The sequence below is a fragment of the Phyllopteryx taeniolatus genome, chromosome 12 (assembly GCF_024500385.1).
Source record: "Phyllopteryx taeniolatus isolate TA_2022b chromosome 12, UOR_Ptae_1.2, whole genome shotgun sequence".
NCBI lineage: Eukaryota > Metazoa > Chordata > Actinopteri > Syngnathiformes > Syngnathidae > Phyllopteryx > Phyllopteryx taeniolatus.
The window spans coordinates 6,756,181-6,779,945 of NC_084513.1; the positions used below are offsets into that span (position 1 = coordinate 6,756,181).

The 23,765-nt window shown below is 40.7% G+C and overlaps 1 protein-coding gene across 7 annotated transcripts in view; it reads left to right on the top strand.

Moving 5' to 3' along the window:
• The window catches only part of LOC133487025 (receptor activity-modifying protein 1-like), a 60,928-nt gene extending 46,671 nt beyond the window's left edge, over positions 1 to 14,257 (top strand). For 2 of the 7 annotated variants that reach the window (XM_061792967.1, XM_061792969.1), the window contains exon 3: positions 10,938 to 14,257. In XM_061792967.1, coding sequence (XP_061648951.1) covers positions 10,938 to 11,193 — 256 coding nt within the window. In that variant the 3' untranslated portion in view covers positions 11,194 to 14,257. The remainder of the gene's footprint in view (positions 1 to 10,937) is intronic. The other 5 variants (XR_009791198.1, XR_009791197.1, XR_009791196.1 and 2 more) reach the window with 5 other exon arrangements.
• The last annotated feature ends 9,508 nt before the right edge of the window (positions 14,258 to 23,765 follow it).

A 23,765-nucleotide genomic window follows, 5' to 3' on the forward strand; every position in this document is an offset into this window, starting at 1 on the left:
AAGCAGACATTTTCAGTGCTCATACTTTCTTTGAATGTTTAAAAGAACAAACCAGCCAGTTTCACTGATCAACACGAAATTGGTTCGACTTGTCGATCATAACAGGAAGCACGTAAAAATCTCAAGGACCCATGCCCGAAACAGGAAGTCGGCCATTTTTACAAATTCCGGGGCTTGTGAACATTTACCTACTAGGGAATTTGCCCAAATGAGGCCCAATCACAAGCAAGGATCCTGGAGAGATGGGACATGCTAAATTTGCCAGCACCATCTAATGTAGAACCACACTGTACGATAAACGAATATATTTTTCCCTTTATATTTTGACTCTCTTGTGGATGCAACCAGAATATTTTAAAGACCTATCAATCTGATGGAGCATTATCACCAATTAGCATATATATATTATCTCATCAGACTGCAAGTATGCCTAACGAGTTTATTTTGAGATTCATACCTGCACTATGACTGCTCATGACTCCCCTGCTACTCAAGCAGTGGTAGGGGAGCATGCAAGAAGAGATGTTTAGGGAGATAGCATGGCCTCTCTGTTATCCGCTAGTCAATACAGGGCTGTGTCATCTCATTGCTGCTCAACATGCAATAGAGAACTTGATACGTGAAGGCTTCAGACTGTGGGAGGTTGCCTAATGATACGACTGGGAAATTGTTTACACGCGTCTGAATCAGTGAGTCATTTTCAAGACGGGGCACAGAGCACAGTACCATGAATGTTAAGATGGAGCAATGCTGTGATGCACTCATCTTTAAAAAAAAAAAAAAAAAAAAAAAACCAAAAAAAACTCTTCTTATCTGGAGGTGTTTGCAAATTCGCGAGCAGGAGTTCATAAAAGTACGAGGTCTGGAATTCACCCCAAATGGCTGCTTCAAACCAAAATGCCAGACCTCTTGTGCAATTTCCTTTTCATGCATCATGTTATGATGGACGTGTCCAACCAATTTCGTGTTGATCGGTCAAACAGGTGTCAGGAGCAAATTTTTTTTCTAACTTTCCAGGAGGTGCTACTGAGTGATTTATGACGACTTGATGACTTATTTGTCATCGCCGCCTACGTTGGTTTGAAGACAAAACAAACACCAGTGCAAAAGTGCAAGCACCGTTTACCTTGTTAGCTGTCTCAATGTTTGCATAGATGTATTTTATTGTTTCACTCACCCAATTGACTGAAAATAGACTTCACTGAAGCTCCCCGCGGTGTAGGCTGAGGCTCGGATCACATCAGACGCCTCCTTTGCACAATATTATCTAATTCTAAGTGTTGCACTGAGGCGACTGGTCATCACTTTTCTTCGCCGCCGCCGTTGGGCACAAGCACGTCTTCGTGCGCATTCTTCTTCATTGGTTTTTGCCACTTCTACTTCGGGATGGGCGGACTGTAGGCATCGAAACTGGGAACCGAAATCTTTAAATTTGAACAATTCTGGGAGAACCGGAACGTTACTCCCGGTTCCAATCGGTTCTCGATGTCCAACCCTACTTCCGCTACATAGTTTGTCATGAACAGATCCTCTTTTGAGAAACTTGACATGGATAGCGTAAAATGTACTATCCGTTAGAGCAGCGTGACGGCCATAACGCTTCTAAAACTGGTGCTGGACTCCAGTCGGGGACAGAGAAACCTCTTCCCTGGTGGCAAGTTTGCAGTGCTGCTCCAGTGTCAATTGGCAAGACTTTTAGGACTACCTGTACATACAATTTCTCCAAGATGAGTTTTTGCGACTGTCGAAGCCCCAAAAATGCAGATGAATTAGTTGAAAGAATAATAAACAGATATTCTAAGAGGACCACATATTATCCCTGCATGCAGATAAGACAGTCACTGGAAAGTTGGAAAGTTTTCAGTCTCCCTGTGATCACCATCCAATATGGTACACCAGTGCAACTTTTCTGTTACTTAAATATGTCACTTTCTAGTCGTTTTAAGTACATTTCGTGAGGTCTTACATGCATGACCATTCATTTTGGGTGCTGTTGTTTACTTTCTAATGGGCAAAAAGTACATAGGAATGCTGATTTCATGGGGTTTTTCCGTATTCAAGATGCTTTGCAGTGCGTGTATCTTATTGTTTTTGTATTATCTTATCTGATGACCAGATCAAAGATTTGCAGTGAGATGAGCAGTATCTCACTGTCTAAGGACATGGGCTTTGAAGCCGAAGGTTTTACTTACTCTGCGGACAAAAAAGATTACAAAAACTATCTGGAGAGATGCTAGTCTGTAGTCTGTGGTGTAGGGCATACAACTCGCTACATACAGCAGAGCGAAAATTGAAATTTCCTTCAGGGATTATTATTAGCAAAGTTAATTAAAATCAAAATGACCACTGTATTATGCGGCTATGTTCAATTACCATTAGCTACTCAAGGCGAAACGTTAGAATTAATCGTTTCATCCTGATGGGCACAACTAGCTTTGACTATGATCTTCTCTGCAGTCAGCCAACACAAAAGTTCTTTCATTGCCTGAGTCTGCCTGTGTTTAATGTATTTAATGACCACAGAAATTATACAGTTGGAAAATATCAGCATAACTGAAACAATGACAAACCAACACAAGTAGTGCAAACTAAGACAATTGCTGTAAGTTGTCCAGTTTGTGACATGCAGATCAAATATTCTCGTGGTACCATGAATCAAACAAGGATGGGATCACAGCAGTTTTCATTTCCCAAGTGTTTCAACATGGCGTGTTACCTCTAAAGCTGCCTTTATTTGTAACACTTAATTAACACTGTTATCTGTTCCCTCAATCCCTCACTTGAATCCTGCAGGAATGAAATACCCCTACTTTGTCACAATGTAATTCCCAGTTAAACCACTTCAAGTCAGTACAAGTGCAATTCCAGGTTTTCCTATCAGAGCAACAATATAAAAATGGAATACAAGCGTGGCTAGAAATCTTGCAGCGGTATTTCCATGATGAAACTAATTGGAATAGCTTCAGCACATGGACTACTAAACCCACATACAATAGAAGTTCAACCTTAATAAAAATAAATTGTTATTCACAGACCAGTGGGGTGATAAATCCTAACTTTGAGGTAAGAAGAGACCAATAAATATTGTCCAAATATACTGCATTAAATGTGTGGCCATCATTAAATAAACAAAATAATTATGGCTGACTAAATGCTACTGTAGGTAAGCGTAATATGTTACTTGTAATGTACAGTGGGGCTTTACAAAATGGGATGACCCGACTTTTCAAGATACAAGATCTTTGTTCGGCCATTTTCTTTCTTTTTCGTAGGCAGAAATTTAAGATACGAGCTCTATATGGTGATAGTGAACGCATCTAAACATTCTTTACAACAAGCAGCAGTTCGGCAGATAATGAACAATTCTTCAAAAAAAAAAAAAAGAAAAGAGGCTTCGAGCTGTTTCTTGCCACTCCCAGTTGGCGTTAGAATGAATCCCTTTCGCCTTCAGCCTCCAACCACGAGTTCTGCCTTAGCGCCTTTGTTTACTTATCTTGTGGCTGTTTGGGATTCTGTTACAAAGGGAAGTGAGTTTCTCCGACTTGTTCTCTGCGAATTATGGATTAAGACAACAATCAAATGTGAGCATTAAATTGGAATTTGGCACTTGGAAATCCAACCTTAGTTGAATTTTGTACTGATATCTGGAGTTTTGTGTTTCATTCCCCTCAGTCTTGTCTTTCTGTGTATTTAGTTCTCGTTTCAATTTTAGTTTCCCTCGCTTCGTTGTTATCCTGTTCAGAAGAGTTTGTGCTGTGTATGTGGTAAACTGTTTTAAGTCTGGCCTCAGATGCCCTTTGTTGCTTCCCAAAGGGTAGCAACAAATCAAACACTTGACATAATCCGCTTTTTTTTGGTGTACTTTCTATGCTCAAATTGATGTGTCTGCCAAGTGCAGCTACTCAAGACTTTTTATTGACTTCTCATCCATCTGCCTGTCGTGTCTTAGCGGAATTAGCACGTTATTATTTTATTATTATTATTATTAATAATAATAATAAAATCACAATTTCAGCTACACATCGAAACTTTAACATTTAAAATATGATTTATTGCACAAGTAATTCTCAAAGAATGACTGAATCGATGCACTCAGATGGGATGATAAAAGCTACGTGCGAGCGCAGAAGAAATCCATGAAATCATCTCGAGGCTGATATTTCCGCATTCTGGTTAATCTTAATTACAGCTGTATTTGTTCCCCTTGTCCTTGTCTCTGTTTGTCATACTCCAGGCTCATGGTGTAAAAATAGCTCATTTTCTTGCCCTTACAAGAGCTTTTTTTTTTTTCACCCCCCCCCCCCATTGTTTGAGGCCATTTTGTCCAGTCATCCGTGCATGCCTGTCAGCTATCTGTAATAGTTTTAAAAATCTTTTGTGTATAAGCTCATATTGGCTTGTGTACAAAGGCGAGGCCCGGGACAAATTGTGCACTCAGTAGTGTGGAACATTAAGTGTCGTTTCATTTCTGTGACGCGCTCCAATTAAGCGTCTCATTAGACAGTGAATTTGAAATGGATTACTGGCGTTTTTTTTCTGGCTCTAATGACTTGATGACATCCATTCGTGTCTAGATTTTCATGCTGTCACACTCTGTTATGAGGCTTTAATAGTTGCTGGGTTAGGATTGCTGTTTTTTCTTTCTGCCTTTTGTGGTCATGTGTAGGGATGTTTAACACCACTTTTTTTTCCAGACCGATACCAGTACAAGTATTCACTCTTGAGTACTCACCAATACCGATACCGAGTACCGATACCACTATACTTTTGATACATGAAATTTGAATTGACACAATGACAGATAATTGAGAACAAAGACCTTTCTTTCCTTCTGGCGCATATGAGGATCCACCGATGTTTTAAACCGCCGCAGTGACGCGCCAACTATTGGCGACGAGGACTTAGTATTAGTATCACTAAGTATCAATGGCTGGTATCGGCAGCCCAGCCTTCACGAGTACCCAATACCTTAAAATAAGGCATGTATTGGCCTGATACCAACACCTCGTATGGGTTCTCGCCCATCCCTAGTCATGGGTGTTTGGTTGCCATGTAAAAAAATCAGTTTGTGTGTAACCCACTTTTGATATCTTTACAATGATACTGCTCCTGTTTTGGATCTCATCAGAATGCGCCAGTCCACCTAATGACATGAATGAGTGCGTGCGTGTACTGTATTAAGAGTTTGAACACAAGATAGATGTACAAAATATATAAATGTGAGAGTGGGGTGGAAGTATGCATAAGCCGCAGTGATGCAATCGTCCTCTCCTCACCTATCTTCATTTGGTGTCAGGAGAGTCAGTGTTTTCCATTGTTCTCCTTTTGGCTGTGAAAGCCATTTTAATTTCAAGTTCCATCATCTTCTTGCTCACGTACTACTATTACATTTCAATTGTTCGATCCAACGCTTCATTGCTCCTCTTCCTTTCTCCCTTCAACGAAGAGTTGAAATGAGAATGCAGTTGGCAACCTCATTGTCTATTCACACAAAAGAAAGGCTCCAAGTTCTCAGTATTGAAGGCATAAATTACAATACCAATGTGCCAATGTTTCAGATTATTTGTTCAAATAACTTGCACCTTATACCAACCTGATGTCATTCCTGTTCAGTTGGAGATAGAAAAACAATTCAAGTGTTTGTGTTATGGTGTCTTTAAGCGTGTCTCCGCATTCACAATATAAATTACACAAACAAATTTGTGTAATGTGTGCAATTTATTTAACTATTATTAGTACAACATTGTCTGGGAGCAATTCCTATATATTGGGCATGACAAATGTCGTGGCTTTAAAGCATCATGCTTGTATTTGCATCTGATTATGGTGATTAGCTGCACATCTGGCAGATGCATTTGTTGCATTATGTCTTCTTTGTTAGGATTATAATAATCACAATGACATAGAAAAGGATAGTGAAATTATATGGGTTGGCGGGTATTTCGATCAACTATATACACTGATTTTGATATTCTTTATCCAAGTTGTTTTCTTCATAAAATAAAATTCAAATATAAAAGAAATAAAGAAATGAAAATAAAAAATAAGCATGAAATAAAAAAAAAATCACTTAAGTAAAAGAAATTGTTAAAAAACCAAATACAAATAAAAGAAGTTTTTTTTTTATCAGATTTTACAAAATTTGTGGTAAAAATAAAAATTTTAGACTGAATAAAAATGCAATAAAAGTACAAAAATGCATAATAAAAATAAATCATAGTTTAAAATCTAATTTTACAAATTGTATACTTTAATATTAAAACTAAAATTGCAACAAAAAGTAAATAAAATAAAAGAAATACAACTAAAAGATTGTTGATCAAATTTTTGAAAATTGATGTGGTAAAATTTTAATTTTAAATGAAAAAAGTTAAATGGAAATTTAAAATACTATAGCTTGCTTATCAAACTACAATACTTATATGGTGAACACGAAAATTTTAAATCCAAATAAAAGTGAATACAAAAACACAATAAAATGCAAATAAAACAAAATTTCACTATTCGCAAAATGCGTCATAAAAATGATCATTTTGTCACAGTTGTGACAAATGTTTTCATGGTGTTAGTGGGCAAGGCAAAAAGGTGGACCCAAGGGCAGGGAGGCAAAGCCAGAGTGCAGGATGTATTCAAAAAAGATTTATTTTTAAAAAAACAAAAAAAAACAAGGCATGTGGAAGAAAACACTCAATTAACAAAGTACAAAAAACAGACTTCAAAGTAAGAAAACACAGGGAAGCTAAACGCTCACCACTACAAAACAACAGGGAAACTGTCATGACAGGACTCAAAATCATGATGTGAGACGACAATGACCCAACAAGGACTGAAAGAAACCAGGGAACTAAATACAAGCAAACTGACGAGACAAAACAAGAAACACCTGGACAAGACTCGATTGGGTGGAGGGAGATGATTGGTCGATACAAGGTAGAGGCTTGACGAGAACTGGTGGAGACAAAAACCAAACAAGCAGACAAGACATGAACGTGAGACGGCAAAACATGAAAAACGGAATCTACTCAAAACGAAGTAAAAACAAAAACAAAATAAACACAGATCATGACAATTTATTTAAAGAAAAATGCAATCAAAAATAAATAAATGAATTAATTAACAAGCAATTAAATAAAAAATCCATACATAAATAAATACATAAAAATGAGAAATAAAATAAAAATTGTTAATCACATTTTACAACTTATTTTAAATTTTAAAAATGCTCTAAAAATATCAACATTAAAAATAATGAAATAAAGATTTTTCATTACATTCAATACATTTTATGTGGAAAAACAATCATCAAAATTAAATAAAAATGTAATAAATATTGCAATAGTAAAAAATAAATAAATACAAATAAATCAACTACAAATAAAATAAAGATCGAAAATAACAAACACACCAGTGATGTTTAGTTGAGTTAATAGTTTTCTAATATGCACCATTTCCTCAATATTCCTCGTCAGTGCTCAGGAAACAGTTTAATGGAGGCAAGGACCCTTCCTTCTACTATAGAACAATACTGACATCCTGGGCAGCACCGCCTAGCAGTCTAGCGTATGTCTGAGTGGTGGAATGTTATGTTATCCCACCACAACAACACGTCGGGGAGTTTATTTCCTCCTGTTTCCCTCCTCCATTGACACAATTTGATTATGCACGTCAGGTCGTCTAGAAAATAAATGAGCTGTTCCAAATTCCCCCGCTGCTCAAGTGTATTGTTGCCAATTAGCATGTCCACAATAGCAATTTGCAGGACGTCTGAAAATAACCACCCGCCTGTCCCTGGCAACCTTCACCAACGATGAAAACACAGAGCACAGGGGGGGAGGGACTTGTTTAAGCTTCAGAATTGTGGTTAACTGTCAAGCTAAACATAAAACAGGGAATAACGTTACAACCATGTCGTTTTACCTTACTACAGTACGTTTTGCTTAATGCTAATGTACAATGCAAAACACCATAGACAGGCTAACAAATATTATCAGTGCCGCAGTGTTATAACCCTTTTAGCAATGGATATTTGAACACAAGTGGTGAATCAATGCATGTAGACAGATAGTATAACAATACTCACAGGTGTATGTTCTTTATATTTTGCAAAGAACGATAATTATTACAGCAGCCTACTTGAGTATAGTCAGTTGTGAAAGTCCTGTTCGTGTGTGTCTCTGTGTGTATTTTACTGCCCCCAGGTGGTCAATGTGCACACACCAGAAAGAACAGCACAATGTCCATTGAATTAAAGCATTCTTTTTTGACACTCTATTTAATAATGTCATTACTGTAAAGCATGTTTTTTATATAGTACAATATTGGTGAGTGCTATTTTTCGTATTAGAAAACACATTACAAGCATTTTTGTTTGCTACTTTTGGGAAGCTGGAACAGATTGACATTTCCATTCATTTCAATGGGGAAAGATGATTTGAGATACAAGTTTTTTGAGGTACGATCGTGGTCACACAACCAACTAAAGTCGTATCTAAAGGCACCACTGTATTTTTCTGTCAAACTGAACATTTGCCTTGGGGGCATCATAGCGAGGGGCATTCATAGGGGACATGTAGGCCCAAAAAAACACAGCTTAATAATGTGTTCTTCAACATTGCATTTCTCATTTTAAAAATGACCCCTCCACTGGGGGATGGCGACACCTGATGCACAAACCACGTCTGCGTGAACTAATACAACAATTAAAATCACCTCAAAGTAAAGATAGGTACGCACATACCAATGTGTGTCAAACTCATTTCTGGGCCACATTTAGTAATAATTACAATTATTTACATTTACGATTGTCGAAACCATGCGTTTTTTTCTGAGCAGATCGAGGAGGGAAAAAAAGTCATGAACACGTCCCACACCACAGAATAAACGCTCAGGATAATCTTTTGGAGTCATTCGGCAATCGTTCCTTTGCTGACTTTCATCACAAGGGAGTAATGGGGGTCAAATTGGGCCCGATTATCTGCATGTGTGTATTTGGCATATTTGAAAAGTTTTTTGAAGTACACATGAAGCCAAATAGCTATAACGTTGGCAAATAACTGACACTGCTATACTGGGGGGGCGGGACAAAAAAAAAAAAAAAAACACTGCATAATTTTGAAAAATCAAAGTAATCCAACGCTTAATATTTAAATTGTTAGATCTTGCTAATTTAGCTTAATTTACAACACACGCACACATTTATACAAGCTTCAAACAAGGCATAGGCTTTTACCGTTGTTATTTAAAAACATTTTATGGCTCTCTGGTTTATCTGAGCGAAATATGAACATTTTAAGTAGCAGCTCCTCTCGTCCCCAGTAGGATACCGTCTACTTGGCCTGCGTCCGATGCGAGGGCTGAATATTACGTCCAGTCAAGGACAGATACATGTTTAAAAACATAAATGACTTTTATACTAACAGTCATGTTAGCAAAATGCCAAGTTTATTTATTTTCATTACCAATGTCAACGTTGCTCCTTCCGTCCAAGTCCACAATGCATGCGCAAATCAAATTCAATTCAAGAAAACCCTTTGGTCAAAATGAAACATGTCAGTTCTGCGCCCCGCTGTAAATTTCAATTACAGTAAAGAAAATACATTTACATCACTTGAAACGAACAAGCTAATATTTTTCAACAATTTGAATTTTCTAAAAAAAAAATTTTTAAATGAACAAATGACGTCTTTTTTTTAAATACTTTTTTCAGTGTATACAAACACAACAGTTGGAACTCACAATCTAATGTATCTCATGTCCTAAGATGCTTAAAAAAGCTGTAAAATCACTTAAAATAATGAATCAATTGGCCTTTATCCATTATCTAATGGATTTAAGTGCATCAGATTTAGTGTGAGGCCCTTTTTCCCTTTTTTATTGGTTGTTTCTTCAGGTAACAAGCTGCTTTTACAAGTCTGTGACTTGCGATAGCAATAAAACGGCTCCAGCATTTCTCGGCCCGCATGTGGACTCTTGTGTGGTCGAGTGTCGCTTTGCCACTGATTTGCTATTGTCAAGGATGTCAAGTAGCAATCGATCTGGAAGGACATAACATGCATTCTGACAGCAAAAACAACATTGATTTAATTTGTGCTACATTATTTTTGTTCTTGGTGGTTAAATTGACTGAAACTCGAATGTTAGTCAAATTTACTTTGACAGCAATTATTTGTTGTGGGCCGAACAGCGCAGAACAATTGTTTTGCACCGCTAAATATAAACCCCTACTAAATATAATATGAGTTTGAGTCAGCAGGTGAGTGGCATACATACTGGAAATATGAAACACTTTGTTTTTTAAAAACGCCTTTTTAGGAAAAAAAAAAAAAGTAGATGTGTCACAATTAATCGATTAATCGCCAATTGGTCGATCATCAAATTGAATAATTAATTAATTCCCTTAAAATGGTCCAAATCCTCTGATTCCAGCCCATCAACAGTAAATATTATCAGATTTGCGTCGTCAGTGGTAGATATTCACCAGTTACTCTTGAGGACTGCTTTTTACTTTTACTTGATCATATTATTCTAAATTAACAGTACTCTTACTTGAGTACAATATTTGGCTACTCTACCCACCTCTGGGTGTGTTCGTGCCCATGGCATGGGTAACTTGCACATACAGTATGTTAAGGTACCACCGTATATGAAATAGTTTGTCCTTACAAATGTAATATTTCTATTTCTTTTATTGACACAGAGCAGTATTAATTTAACACATTTGTTGTTGTGGTTGCGGATTGATGTGCCGTAGAACTCAAGTTAATAGGAAGAGCAGGAGGAGCCTTAAAATACCCTGACAACGTCCATTACAAAACTGAACAAGCTTAGCTCTGCAAAGGCAAAATATTTTATACAGTTCTTGTATTGGATATCAATATATTGTCCAAGTGGTCATTGTGTTGTGACTGCTGTGTATCACCATGTGGTCCGCATTACAGACTGTACGGCGAGCTGACAAACTGCACATACCTGGTGGCGCTCAAGATGGACTGCTTCTGGCCCAACCTCCTGGTGGACGACTTCTTCATCCGCGTGCACAAGACGTACTTCCACAACTGCTCGCTGTCAGGGCGTCTGCTCAGGGACCCCCCCAACCGGATCCTGGGCCCCTTCATCGTGATGCCTATCCTGGTCACCCTCCTCATGACTGCTCTGGTGGTGTGGAGGAGCAAGCGCAGCGAGGGCATCGTGTAGTGGAGGAAAAGGAAGTTGAGATTCCGTGGAACTGCTAATACAAGGTCTCATCTTTTCTTTAAAGTGAAAGGACGTAGACCTGACATAACCTTGGACATTAAAAACTCTTCTGTGAATGATGGATGGAACCTCGTGACTACAACAATCTAGCAGCTATTTCAGTTTCATTGAACACAACGCTATTATTCTTATCTGAATGCCAACAGGTGGGCACACAGGTTAGTTGTACCTTCTGCCATCTAATGGAGGAGAATTTAACTGTTCTGCCTGCCACTGTCACTATGTCACTGGCATAGAGAGATGAACAAAGATACATTATTTTTAGTAAATAAAAAGTAAAATTGGATCTTTTCCTGCAACACACTCGATGATCTCGCACAGCACAGTGGTTGGGAATCACTGTTCCAGATGAAAGCTGTAAAGGACATTTACAACACTGTTCAGGGCAATTACAGTTAATCATTCTTTCCCTTCAGATACATTTTCAGCACCATGCAATGAAAAGATACAATATGGTTTCTGTTGGGGTATGAGCCCTGACACCCCTGTGGATTAAGAGGGGTATGCGCTTACTGATAATCTGGCCGAATTGGACCATTTTTCACTCCCTTCCGATCAAAGTCAGTGAAGGCCCAGTTGTCGGATGTCACTACAAGATTATCCTGATACTGAGGACGATTATCATACATATATATATATATATGATGATGGTGATTCTTTTGTGTTGAGGGGTGTGTCTGCTCAGAAAATCTGAAGTCGGTACGGACTCAGAAAATAAAAACAAATGTTTGACTTGTCACTCGAGAGCTGCTGTTTACATATGACGACCCCCCCCCCCCCACCATGGAGTCAATGTCACATTTATCTGTCGCGAATTGACGGCCACCTTGGGGTGCTACAATCTTGCACCCCACTTTGGTCCTATCTATTGCATTAAGTGGGGAGCTACTGTGCATGTCAAACATTTAACAAGAGTCAGTGGGTAAAGACAAGCGCCCCAGACCGGAAGTGCGTCACTAATCGGACCACACACATGAGCAAATTAACTCATCATTACCGATACAGTGTTCCCTCGCCACTTCGCGCTTCACATTTTGCGGCTTCAGTGCTTCGTGGATTTTTCCAAAATATTCATCAAAAATAAAAATAAATTCATTCAAAAATAAAAATGAAAAAATACAGCCATATCAGCAGCCATATTGCGGAAAGACGCGTTGTTTCATGTTGATGTACGAGAGAGAAGGTTTCCCTGCATGCCAAACAGAGATGAATTGACTCAGAGGCTTTGTACATGCCGCGGGCACTCATACAAGGCGCGTGATTGGTTCCCGGCGTGACATCGACCAATGAGAGCACAAGTGGATTTATCCCGTGAGCTGATTGTCTGCGCATCATCGCCGCCTCACCCAGCATCTTCCCTTGTTGTGTCTCGCCAGTCTCGTCCACGCTGTTGACTGTCTCGCATACTGCATCTTAGTGCTATGTTTGTGATAACTGCTTTTGTTTAAGCGATAACTTTTTTTTGATTAGGGAAGCCTTTACAATGCCGCCTAAGCGCTGTGCCCCTGCGAAAGCTTCCTCCGGGGCGCCCAAGAGGAAGAAGAAGATGATGACCATCAGCGAAAAAGTGAAACTTTTAGATATGATCAAAGAGGGCAGAAGTTATGCATCTGTGGCACGCCATTTTGGCGTGAATGAATCTCCAGTGCGGTACATCAAGAAAGAGGAAGGAAACATCCGCAAAACTGCTTCAATAAGGAAGCGAAACGTGTGGTAACTCCGCGTAATAAGAGACGGGGTTATGTCCTTGTACAGGGGAATTTTGAAGCAAAAGAAAAAACAAAGACAACAACTACCCATCACCATGTTTTTCTCCAAAGTAAAACCCCAGCTACACCATCAGCGCCTCCAGCAGAAGAATCTCCGAGTGAACCTGAAGCCTCTACGAGTCAAGTGAGAGCCTCTCCTCTGCCACCAACGCAAACCTCTTCGCCTCTCTCAGAAGGCAATGTTGAGGAATGTTAATTACTGCAGAAGGTTTTATAATTCAAGATTTAAGTAAATACGTATACTGTTGTAATCTTTGTCTCAAATATGAAAAGTATAAATACTGTTTACATATTTTAAACTTTCTGGTACCCACATACACATACACGAAAATTCCTACGGGGGGGGGGGCAATCCTACTTCGCGGTTGTGGTCGGGGGTTGTGGTCCCCATTAACTGCGAAAAACGAGGGATCACTGTATACTATTTGTCCTGCTCATCTAAAAATAGTTTCAAAATATTTTTATTTTACTATCAATACTTTCATGAATGTATTTTTTTCTCTTCAAGGAAAATGCGATGACCCCCGTGCATGGTGGGGTGGCACCGTGACGCCCCCTATTGACCAGCGGCCACTGGTGTGTACCCCGCTTAAGTTTTCCCCATGGGTATTATCCTACATTAAGAAAACTATCGTGTAGAAAGAAACACCAGCGGTCACACTAACAATGTGTCTTTTAAGAGCAAACGGGATCGACCAATGTGTGATTTGACTAACCCAAGTTAAAACTGTTCTTTCTATTACACAGAGTTTGTATTACACACGTCCATGGTGTCCAACTGAATTATAGTTTTTGAACTGTTAAAAGAATTCAAAGAAGAAAGCACAGTTCAAACCACAAAAAGAATTGAAGCAACAGATTAAGTTAGCCAACGCACTTCTCTGCTAAGCGCTGCCAATGCCTAAAGCGAAGCTTTTCTATCCTGTATTGATTTATGATGTCCCAGCGTGTTGGAGTGTGTTGTGTGAATGGTCTCCATATTGATATTTTTGAATGCTCTCTTTCCTCTTTAGGTTCATTGAGCTGTAACCTGCCTGTCAGCAACAAACACACAGAACACACCCATTCCTCCCTAACACGCTCTCACTTTGTACTTTGTGCCAAAAGCTCTTGGAGAATAGAAGGCGCCTTTTGCAACAGAAAGAACGTCTGTATGTTTTTCCCACAAAGTATTTAAATGTACCATATGATCAAGAAGAAAACCTTTAATAAAGTATCTTATTGGTGTTTTGGAACTGGACATTCACTTTCCTTTGGGCTACACAAACTATTGTTGGGTGGGGTGTCTCCTCGCCGGCACAGTGGGCGACTGTTTAGCACATCTGCCTCACAGTTCTGGGGACCAGGGTTCAAATCCCGGCCCCACCTGTGTGGAGTTTGCATGTTCTCCCTGTGCCTGCGTGGGTTTTCTCCGGCACTCCGGTTTCCTCCCACATCCCAAAAACATGCGTGGTAGGTTGATTGACAACTCTAAATTGCCCGTAGGTGTGAATGTGAGTGCGAATGGTTGTTTGTTTCTATGTGCCCTGCGATTGGCTGGCGACCGCTTCAGGGTGTGCCCCGCCTCCCGCCCGAAGATGGCTGGGATAGGCTCCAGCAACCCGCGACCCTAGTGAGGAGAAGCGGCTCAGAAAATGGATGGATGGGTGGGGTGTCTGCTATTGCAATGAGCTTTCCGAATCATGGGTTACAATAAACAGAAGGACCTTCAACTTCGATCCATCAATATGTTCTGCTACAACTGCTCAAACAATAAAATGAACGTCTAGAGGATTTCGACTTGAAAGTCTTTGATTCCCGTTGAACGGTAGATTAGTAATGATACAGTTCACATTACACAACATAAGGAAAAAAGTGTTCCACTTCAACGTCGCCCATCTACTTTTTTTTCTAATTGGGGCTCATTCAGCTGAGTTGCCCAGTAGGAATGAGTTTTGGGGCATTTTGAGGCCCCCAAAAGACAACAAATTGGTTTAAAGAATAGAATAATAAATACTTTATACATTTAAAAAAAAAAGAGCTACAAGCATCTCAAGGCATTAGAATCACTCGACGAGTGATGTGCTTTAAGGTAAAATAATATCTGCAGTTACGTGGCACCTCTTGACTTTGTCCCTGTTTGAATGAATAAAACAAAAGGCACAGAAAATAATTAGTAGAGCTGCAAATGTTTTTCAAAGCGTCTGCTGTTGCGTCACCGTGCGATCGTTGACCTTGTAAGAGAAGTGTTTGCTGTAAAAATGCTGCGGATGGCACTTGATGCAAGCGTGGGCACCCGCGTTCTCTTTCACTCATTTGTTTGGCAGGGAAGAGAAGCCAAATGTCACAAATCCCAGGCTTGAACAATGCCGTGTTTGTTTATTTTGCAACGGATCTGTGACCTGACATATTCTGTGTTTTCATACCTACGTCACTTTCCTGACACCCAACAGTCATTCTTGGCGTTGGCGTCAAGGCAGAGATCAAGCCAGCGATCTTTACTGAGGTCTTCCGGTATTACATAGTCTTTCTTTTTAACCATAGATAGTGGATCACTATGGCAACCTCAGTAAGGTTCAAATGCGCCGAAGCAGTTTAACATCCCAGTATCTGCCAAAAGCCCGCCTGCTTGCCTGCTGACCAATAACATCATTGCTAAGGGAGTGTTTCTACAGGTTTCTACAGTTGTGGCCAAAAACAGCCCAATGCTGCTTGGCATAATCATCCAACCATCCATCCATTTTCTTCACCGCTTCTCCTCACTAGGGTCGCGGGCATGCTGGATCCTATCCGAGCTGTCATCGGGCAGGAGGCGGGGTACACCCTGAACTGGTCGGCAGCCAATCACAGGGCACATATAGCCAAACAACCATTCGTACTCACAGTCACACCTACGGGCAATTTAGAGTCTCCAATGAATGCATGTTTTTGGGATGTGGGAGGAAACCGGAGTGCCCGGAGAAAACCCACGCAGGCACGGGGGGGAACATGCAAACTCCACACAGGCAGGGCCGGGGATTGAACCCGGGTCCTCAGAACTGTGAGGCTGACGCTCTAACCAGTCAGCCACCGTGCCGCCTGGCATAATAATATTTATTTTATTTCACGTAAGGCAACTGACGAGATTCTCATCTGCAATGCCAACCGGCGCCTTGTGATAATGAAGAAAAGAGAACAAATCTGTTTTGTCCTCAGTTAGTGGCCTTATTGTGGCTAAGTGGCTGTATTGGGTTTAGATCAGGACACAGATTTGCCCATTGAAGAATATTCCATTCATTTGCCAAAGAAGGTCATTAGGGTCATTATCCATGTGCACTATGTCATAATGCTGCCTCCACCATGTTAGACACATGATGTGGTATGCTTTGGATCATGAGCTGATCCTCTGTAATCTTCCCATCATTTTGGTTGTATTTGTTAAAGACCTTACAAAATAAATTCAGTGCTTGTAACATGTAAATACACGTTTGAAGATCATCTCGGACAACGTGCAAAGATTTATAACTACTGTATGTAGTACCCATTTGTGGAGCTATAGCGTTTTTCACCATTTCACTATTTTGTGTGGCTAAAACCTTATACCCTCCAATATGTAATACGTGGTGGAAGAAGCAAGACGTGACACTGGGCATGGTTTCCCCACTCCTTGTCCCAATTGGACGTCATAATGTCATTTACAGATGTTAGCAGTTAATGTGGATACATGCTATTTTCCACGTGTGTGTGTGCGTGTGTGTGTGTGTTTGTATGTGTGTTCTCCTCTCATTCCCAGGCATCCCTTGTGGATTTCTGTCTTGTTTGCAATTTCCCCAGTGGAACTTCTGCTGGATGAGATCTTAACGAGAACCTTGCCAGAATATACTAAAAATAAATAAATACAGAGAAAAAAATAGATTAACTGGTTTTCTTTTGACTTGCTGTCACTTTGAGTGAGGTTCTGTCCAGATGGGCTCATGGTGACTTGTCTTCTCAGATTGTGGACAGGACAGCCATGCGAAATAACACTTACTCAGTTATCTCACTCTGTAGTCAGCACCCCTTGGAAAGTTGAAAAATAAATAGCTCCAGACACCAGTTTCCATGATTGAAACGGAATTGGTTGAACAAATCGAACAGGTCGGTCAATTTGGCTTCATTCTAGGGCAAGTACTATGACGGACTCCTAGTAGAATTGTCACCTAAATGAGCCCCATTGTCGCAGGAAAATTACCCAATGACACCTAATTGTTCCTAACATTGTTATTCATAAATACATGGTGACACTACATGCTTCCTTTTTTCGATTTCATATCGGATAACATTCGGACAGGCATCTGCTCAGTTTGAGAAGCTTCATCGCTGTCACACAGCTCCAACGCATAGTACAATTTACAATATCCATGGCAAATTTCTCAAAACAGGATCTGTTCTTGACAAATCATGCAGTGGAAGGCCTGCTACGAACACCACTGATGAAAACACCAAACTTCCAGAGCAGGCACAAAACCGAGGAATAGCGCGGCACTGGAACTCAGCATCAACAAAACCTTAAGTTAGCGGATGCTCCAGGCAAGTGATAAAGTTCCTCCGTACCGACTTCAGGTTCTTCAAAGGCTTCAAGTGGAAGATGATGATGCTCTACAACGGGAAGTCAGTACCGTAAAGCTTTATCACTCTCCGAAGCATCCGCCGAATCGAGCTTTTGCTGATGCAGAGTTCCATTTTGGTCAACCTTCAATTGCAATGCAGGCCTCTCTGAAGCTTTGCAGCATCTCTTCCTGCGGAGACCTTTCAAGAGGAAGAAGTGTGTTTTTGTTGACGCTACGTTTCAGTGCAGCCCTCCAAACAGACGTTACCTAGCATTGCGCGAATGTCTGCTCTGAGAGTTTGTTGTTTTCATCAGCAGTGGTAGGAGCAGACCTTCTGCTATGTGGTTTTATGATCCTTTTATTGATTTACCATGATAATGTGAGGGCCTATTGATCGCTGCTTGCAACTTGATTTCAAATTGTGTTCATTCTTGTGGTTGTTACAGTGGTACAGAACAGAACTACCTCATACTGAAGTGAAGAGATTAATTTGGATGTTGCCAGTGGGGCAGTTTTATCTTAAGTAGACGAATGAAGAGGCTTGCTTTGTAACATTTGGATGAGGGCAAAAATGTACCATCAATTGAAGATTTTTTTTTTTAAATCTACATTGGCAAATTGACTGAGCCAGCATCATGACTTCTACCAAGCTGCCACATTATTAATTTTGATTCACCACTTCAAAAAGACAGCTTACTAGCCCTCCCTTGGAACAACAAGAACAAATGTGACTCAAGGTCGGATTACACAACCTATGCAAGGGCTTGTGTCATTTATGTTGGGGGCATTGTTTACCCTGAAGGTCCCAAGTAATTCAATAACGTCTTTTTCCGTGCAACTTGGACTTAAAAAAACAATGAGTCAAATGTCTGAGGAACTCCAGGCAAGGGTAGGTGGAGTTGAGAGTAGACTGGAAGTGAAATGTGTCTGCTTCTATCAACATGATGGAGAAAAGATCGAACAACGAAATAAAAGCAGGAAAAGGACAACGGCACGTTAAAAGAAAATGGCTTTCAAGGGGTGATTTAAATGGTGACACTCATTTTGCAAGCCATATCTGCTCACAGCAGTCGAACCATCTTAAAAGTTGGACAACTCGATGCACCACAACTGGGGAAGTGGGGTCAACAATTATGCTCTCCTAGCGTGGAGCCTCCAAAGACATTTGTAAAATGTCATCATTGGAAAGGGAAAGGGAAAGAAGTCATGACAGCTGGCTGGATCTTCATAGCCAACCGTTATTAATTGCATTAATTTGTGTAAGTGTATGTCTTGCACCATATGTAATTACACTTTCATAATACAGTTCTTACCAACAATTTCAATGTACAAGTAATTGTTTATATTCAGGTGATATTTGGACCTTCCACATATTTCTATCAATGGGAAAATTATTATCCTGCTATTCAAAGGTAAAGCAAGTGGTATAAATTGTGGGGCATGTCGGGGGAATAAACCGTTTTCTGGGTTTTGCTGTTACTATATTCGAGATGCTAACCGCAACCACATATTATGTGGGTGCAACAAAAATGTGTGGGTGTTGAAACCTCGCTCTGGGAAAAGTGCAGGTGTCTGAACAGTCACATCCTACAGTAAAAGGTGTGATATAAAGTGTGGGTTTTGAAATCTTTCACCAGGAAAAGCGTGGGTGGGTGACACACCTTCATCCCTCAGGAGTGAGACAAAAAGTGTGGGTGTTGAAATTTTTCATCAGGGAAATGTGTGGGTGTTGATTTATCAAAGCACTCACATCCTATGCCAGTGTAATGAAAAGTGTGCGTGTTGAAACGTGTGAGTGTCAAAACACCCACGCCCCCCTCTGGTACAATGAAAAGGGTGTCTGATAAAACTGTTCCCTGGGAAAAGTTTGGGTGTTAAAAACATCTTTATCCCCTGGGATGCGACAAAAAGTGTGGGAGTCGAAACCTTTCAACAGGGAAAGTGTGGGTGTGGAATCACTCAAATTTACCAGTAAGTGTGAGAAAAAGAGTGGGTGTTTAAACCTTTCACAGAGAATAAGTGTCGGTGTCGAAACAGGCACATCTCTTGAGCGTGTGACAAAAAGTATGGGTTTTGTAAGTCTTCATCAGGAAAGGTGCGGGTCTCTGTATGAGACAAAAAATTGTTGTTGTTGCCGCTGTTGTTGAAACCATTCGCAGAGAAAAGTGTGTCTGTTGAAACGTTTTCTCAGGGAAAAGTGTGGCTGTTGAAAGACCCAAAAACCCCGCAGGTGCAACAAAAAGGGGGAGTGTAGAAATATATTACTGGGAAAAAAGTGGGTGTCAAAGAATCTGCACCCCCACGAATGTGATGAAAAGTGTGGGTGTTGATACATTTCAGCGAAAGAAGGTGTAGGTGTCAAAACATTTACCGTACATATCCTGTGGCTGGAACAAAACGTGTGGGTGTTAAAAAAAACAACTTTTGCAGCAAAAGTGTGGGTGTCCATACCCCCTTCAGGTGCGACAAAATGTGTTGGTGATGAAACCTTTCACCGGGAAAAGCGTGGGTGTTGAAACGCCCACATTCCTTGCAGGTACGACAAAAAAGTGTTGCACCTTTTCACAAGGAAAACACATACGTATCTATAGAGTGTAATCCAGACCGTGCTGGTGCTCACTTCTGGCTGGCTGGAATCACGTGAGATCTGTCACCAGAGCAGAGAAAAACCATTTCATGTTTTAGGATTTTTCCTTTTAAAACCTCAAAATAAGGTTAAGTTATTTAAAAAAAAAAAAAAAAAAAAAGCGTGTCTCTTCGTAGGTGCCATTTTCGGGGGTCCTTAGCCAAACTGAGGTTGTTTTGCACAATGCACATACCCGCGCTATATACCTACTGGGGGCGTGCCTTTAGCGTCCTCTTTCATGCGCACCCTTCCCCCTTTAACGCCCGCATGCTGTCCTCAGCCACGTCCGCCTTTCCTCTATATAAGCAGCCTGTCGGCAGGAAATGCTCCCAGTCAGTCAAGCGGAGCGCTCATCAAAGTCACACAGCAACAGTTTCAGATTTTGGAACTCGCCGTCGAATTATAAGGCGCCCCGTCCATTTTGGAGCAAATTTAAAACTTTTAAGTTGGCCTTACGGTCGTGAAAATACAGTAATCTGTAGAAACCTCGGAGGATGGTGCTGCATGATGATTTACGCTGATAACGGTGAGAAATGTAAGAGCAGAAAAATAACATTTTCAGACTCATCTCATTTTAAATTCTCAGCGTGAAAATCCCACAACTTCAGCTATCTTTTATTTTCCGTGTCAGGAGAATAATTCAGTCCTAAGTATTAACGTGCCTTTGTTTGGAGGACTGGAAGCCTTCCGAGTCTCATGGTCACTGCAACATATGTTAAGAAATGTTTTAATACCACTAATCAAACAACAATTTCTAATAAAGGAGACATTATAAAAAAAATGTTCACAGTCTCTCACAATGTCACTTGTCAAGATGAATGTAACCGCGGGACACAGATTGTTTCTTCAAAATTGGCATAATTTTTGAAGCTACCGTATACAACACCTTGTCGACAGCGCAGAGTATACCCAATAATTTCATCTTTAGCTGACACAAACCCAAAAAATGGTCACTAGGGGTCACTCCACCACTGACGATGTTCACCACATCACTGTCCTTAGAGACAAAAACTTAAAGGGACACTGTGTAACATTTTCCGTTGTTTACTGGCCAAAATCAATGTCTGCGTTTATATGTGTTATCATTTGTGTATTATGACCTCTGCTAATAATCTGACACATTCTCATAGAATTTTAAATGTATGTATACATAAGAGTGGCGACCCAGTACGCGAGCGCCATGATAGTCTGCCGGAATAACTAGGTGCTTCTCTGCTATTCAGCGCGGAGACTGAGACACCAGAGGAGAAATAATCGTATTACAATATCCTGGCAAATCTGCACCACTGCAGTATCACAATTCAGTACCACGGATATGCAATGGTAGGCTCCAGTGCCCCGCGACCCTGAACAGGATAAGCAGTGTTGAAAATGGATGGATGGATATGCAATGGAGACAGGTACGCCTTCTATGACAAAGCGAAAAAGGCAATTGAAGCAGCCGAGCATTCAATTGAGGAGAAAGATCAGGCTAGCCTTCCCCAGGTGGAAGGAGCTCATAAGAGAAAAGGATTTCAGAAGAGATGCTGAAATTGCCGGCTTTCTCAGCGAGAAAGAAATCAACACTGCCTAAATTACCTTTTTTTGTACACAGTAGGACCAACTATCCTGCATTAGCCAGTGTTCCGACAAATTTTCCAACTTCTGAAAATCGTCCTACGGGAGTATGAATTGACAGTTATATTTGTCGATCTTTGTGGGCGCACCGGGAAATATTACATAGTTAATGAGGATTCTCTTTTTTCTGATTTTGTGACTTATTTCCGTTCCGGGGTGCACAATTCTTTACACATTGACTCTCATTAAAAGTTTGACATTCGCAGTAGCTCCTCTTCAATGCAATAGTGGACCAAGGTGGGGCGCTTACATTCCAGCGCTCCGAGCCGGCCGACATCACATCTGACTGTCACGACTCGATCACTATGCATGCGGTTCTTCCACATTCCATGTTTCCATGTCATCTTCTGGTCAAGTCAAGCTCGTCAGTCTTCAATCGCCTACTCCACCAGCCTCTGCTGACCCTGACCCATATACTGTTGGGCCAATGTCAAGTACAGATTTTGTTACCCTGACAACTAGGGGTGGCGCTAAGGGTGACTGCAGTTTGAGCCACGTCTCTAAAAAACCAGCTGCGAAGCACGTGAGCCCGCATAAACACAGCATGAATTGTATTTTCCATCAAGGAGGCAGCACTTCATCTCCAAGCTGCCACATCATTTTGTGTTCAGATCTGTATCACTAAGCACAAATATACTGCACCTTGCTTTTTTATAAAATCAAGGCTTTTTTCCCTTCAGTCAGCCACTGGATGCATGCATAGATCTTTGTTATTGTCAGTGCTCACGTTTAGCATTTTGTACATGTAAATTATACCATCCTCGATGGACTACATTACAATGTACTTCAGTTTTACATCGTGTGGGTACTGTTCCTTTCCCCTTGCTTGTTTGAAAAGGAAAATGAGGCGTCCATTTTCTATCATCATGTAAAGCAATGCATTAGTCTGAAAATACTCTTTTGTGCCTTGATGGGACGTCAGTAAAACGCATTTCAATGATCACTTTCAATTGTCACGTAAGTTGACGTAATTTAGCGAAACAGCCTCACAAAAGACGAAATCAGAGTGATGTCATCGTATTTCTGTTAATGTTGGCCTGACAATGTTTTTTGTGTGTGTGTGTGCGTGTTTGCAGGCTGCAAAGCTAATGTGGCCGCACAATGAGAAACCGCCCACCGCTGGAGAGCAAGTGTGGGCAGCCTTTCAAGCACAACAAAGCAAATGGAGAGCCACTTACTGTTCAACTTATAAATATGGATATACCGTACTTGGATGTGTGAGTCAGAGTTTAATCACATAGGCGCAAACACTAATGAACACAGAATTTTTTAAAATTACATTTTTATCTTGTATGCCGTTGTAAATCGAATTGAAGCTACACGCAGGGATAAACGGGCCATGACAGCCACAATTTATCATTCAATTGACAAGTAAAAAGTACGAGCAATGAGAAATAGACATTATTAGAAATCAGTCAGAATGAAAAGTAATAGACAGTATAACCTTCCGTTTTACCACAAGCAGATAAACAAATAAACATCAAATGACAACATAAGGCACGCTGGATGACTGGTTAGTACATTTGCCTCACATGGTTCAAATCCGGCCTCCCCTGGGTGGAGTTTGCATGTCCTCCCCGTGCCTGCATGGGTTTTCTCCGGGTACTCCTCGTTCCTCCCACATCCCCGCCCCCCCCAAAAAAACATGCATGGTAGGTTACTTGAAGACTCCAAATTGTCCGTAGGCGTGAATGTAAATGATTGTCTGTCTGTATGTGCTCTGCAGTTGGCTGGTGACCAGTTCAGGGTGTGTGTGTGTGTACACATATACACACACACGGTGGACAACTGCCTCACAGTTCTGGGGACCGGGGTTCAAATCTCAGCCCCGACTGTGTGGAGTTCTCCCTGTGCCTGGGTAGGTTTTCTCCGGCCCCTCCAGTTTCCTACCACATCCTAAACACATGCGTGGTAGGTTGATTGAAGACTCTAAATTGCCCGTAGGTGTGAATG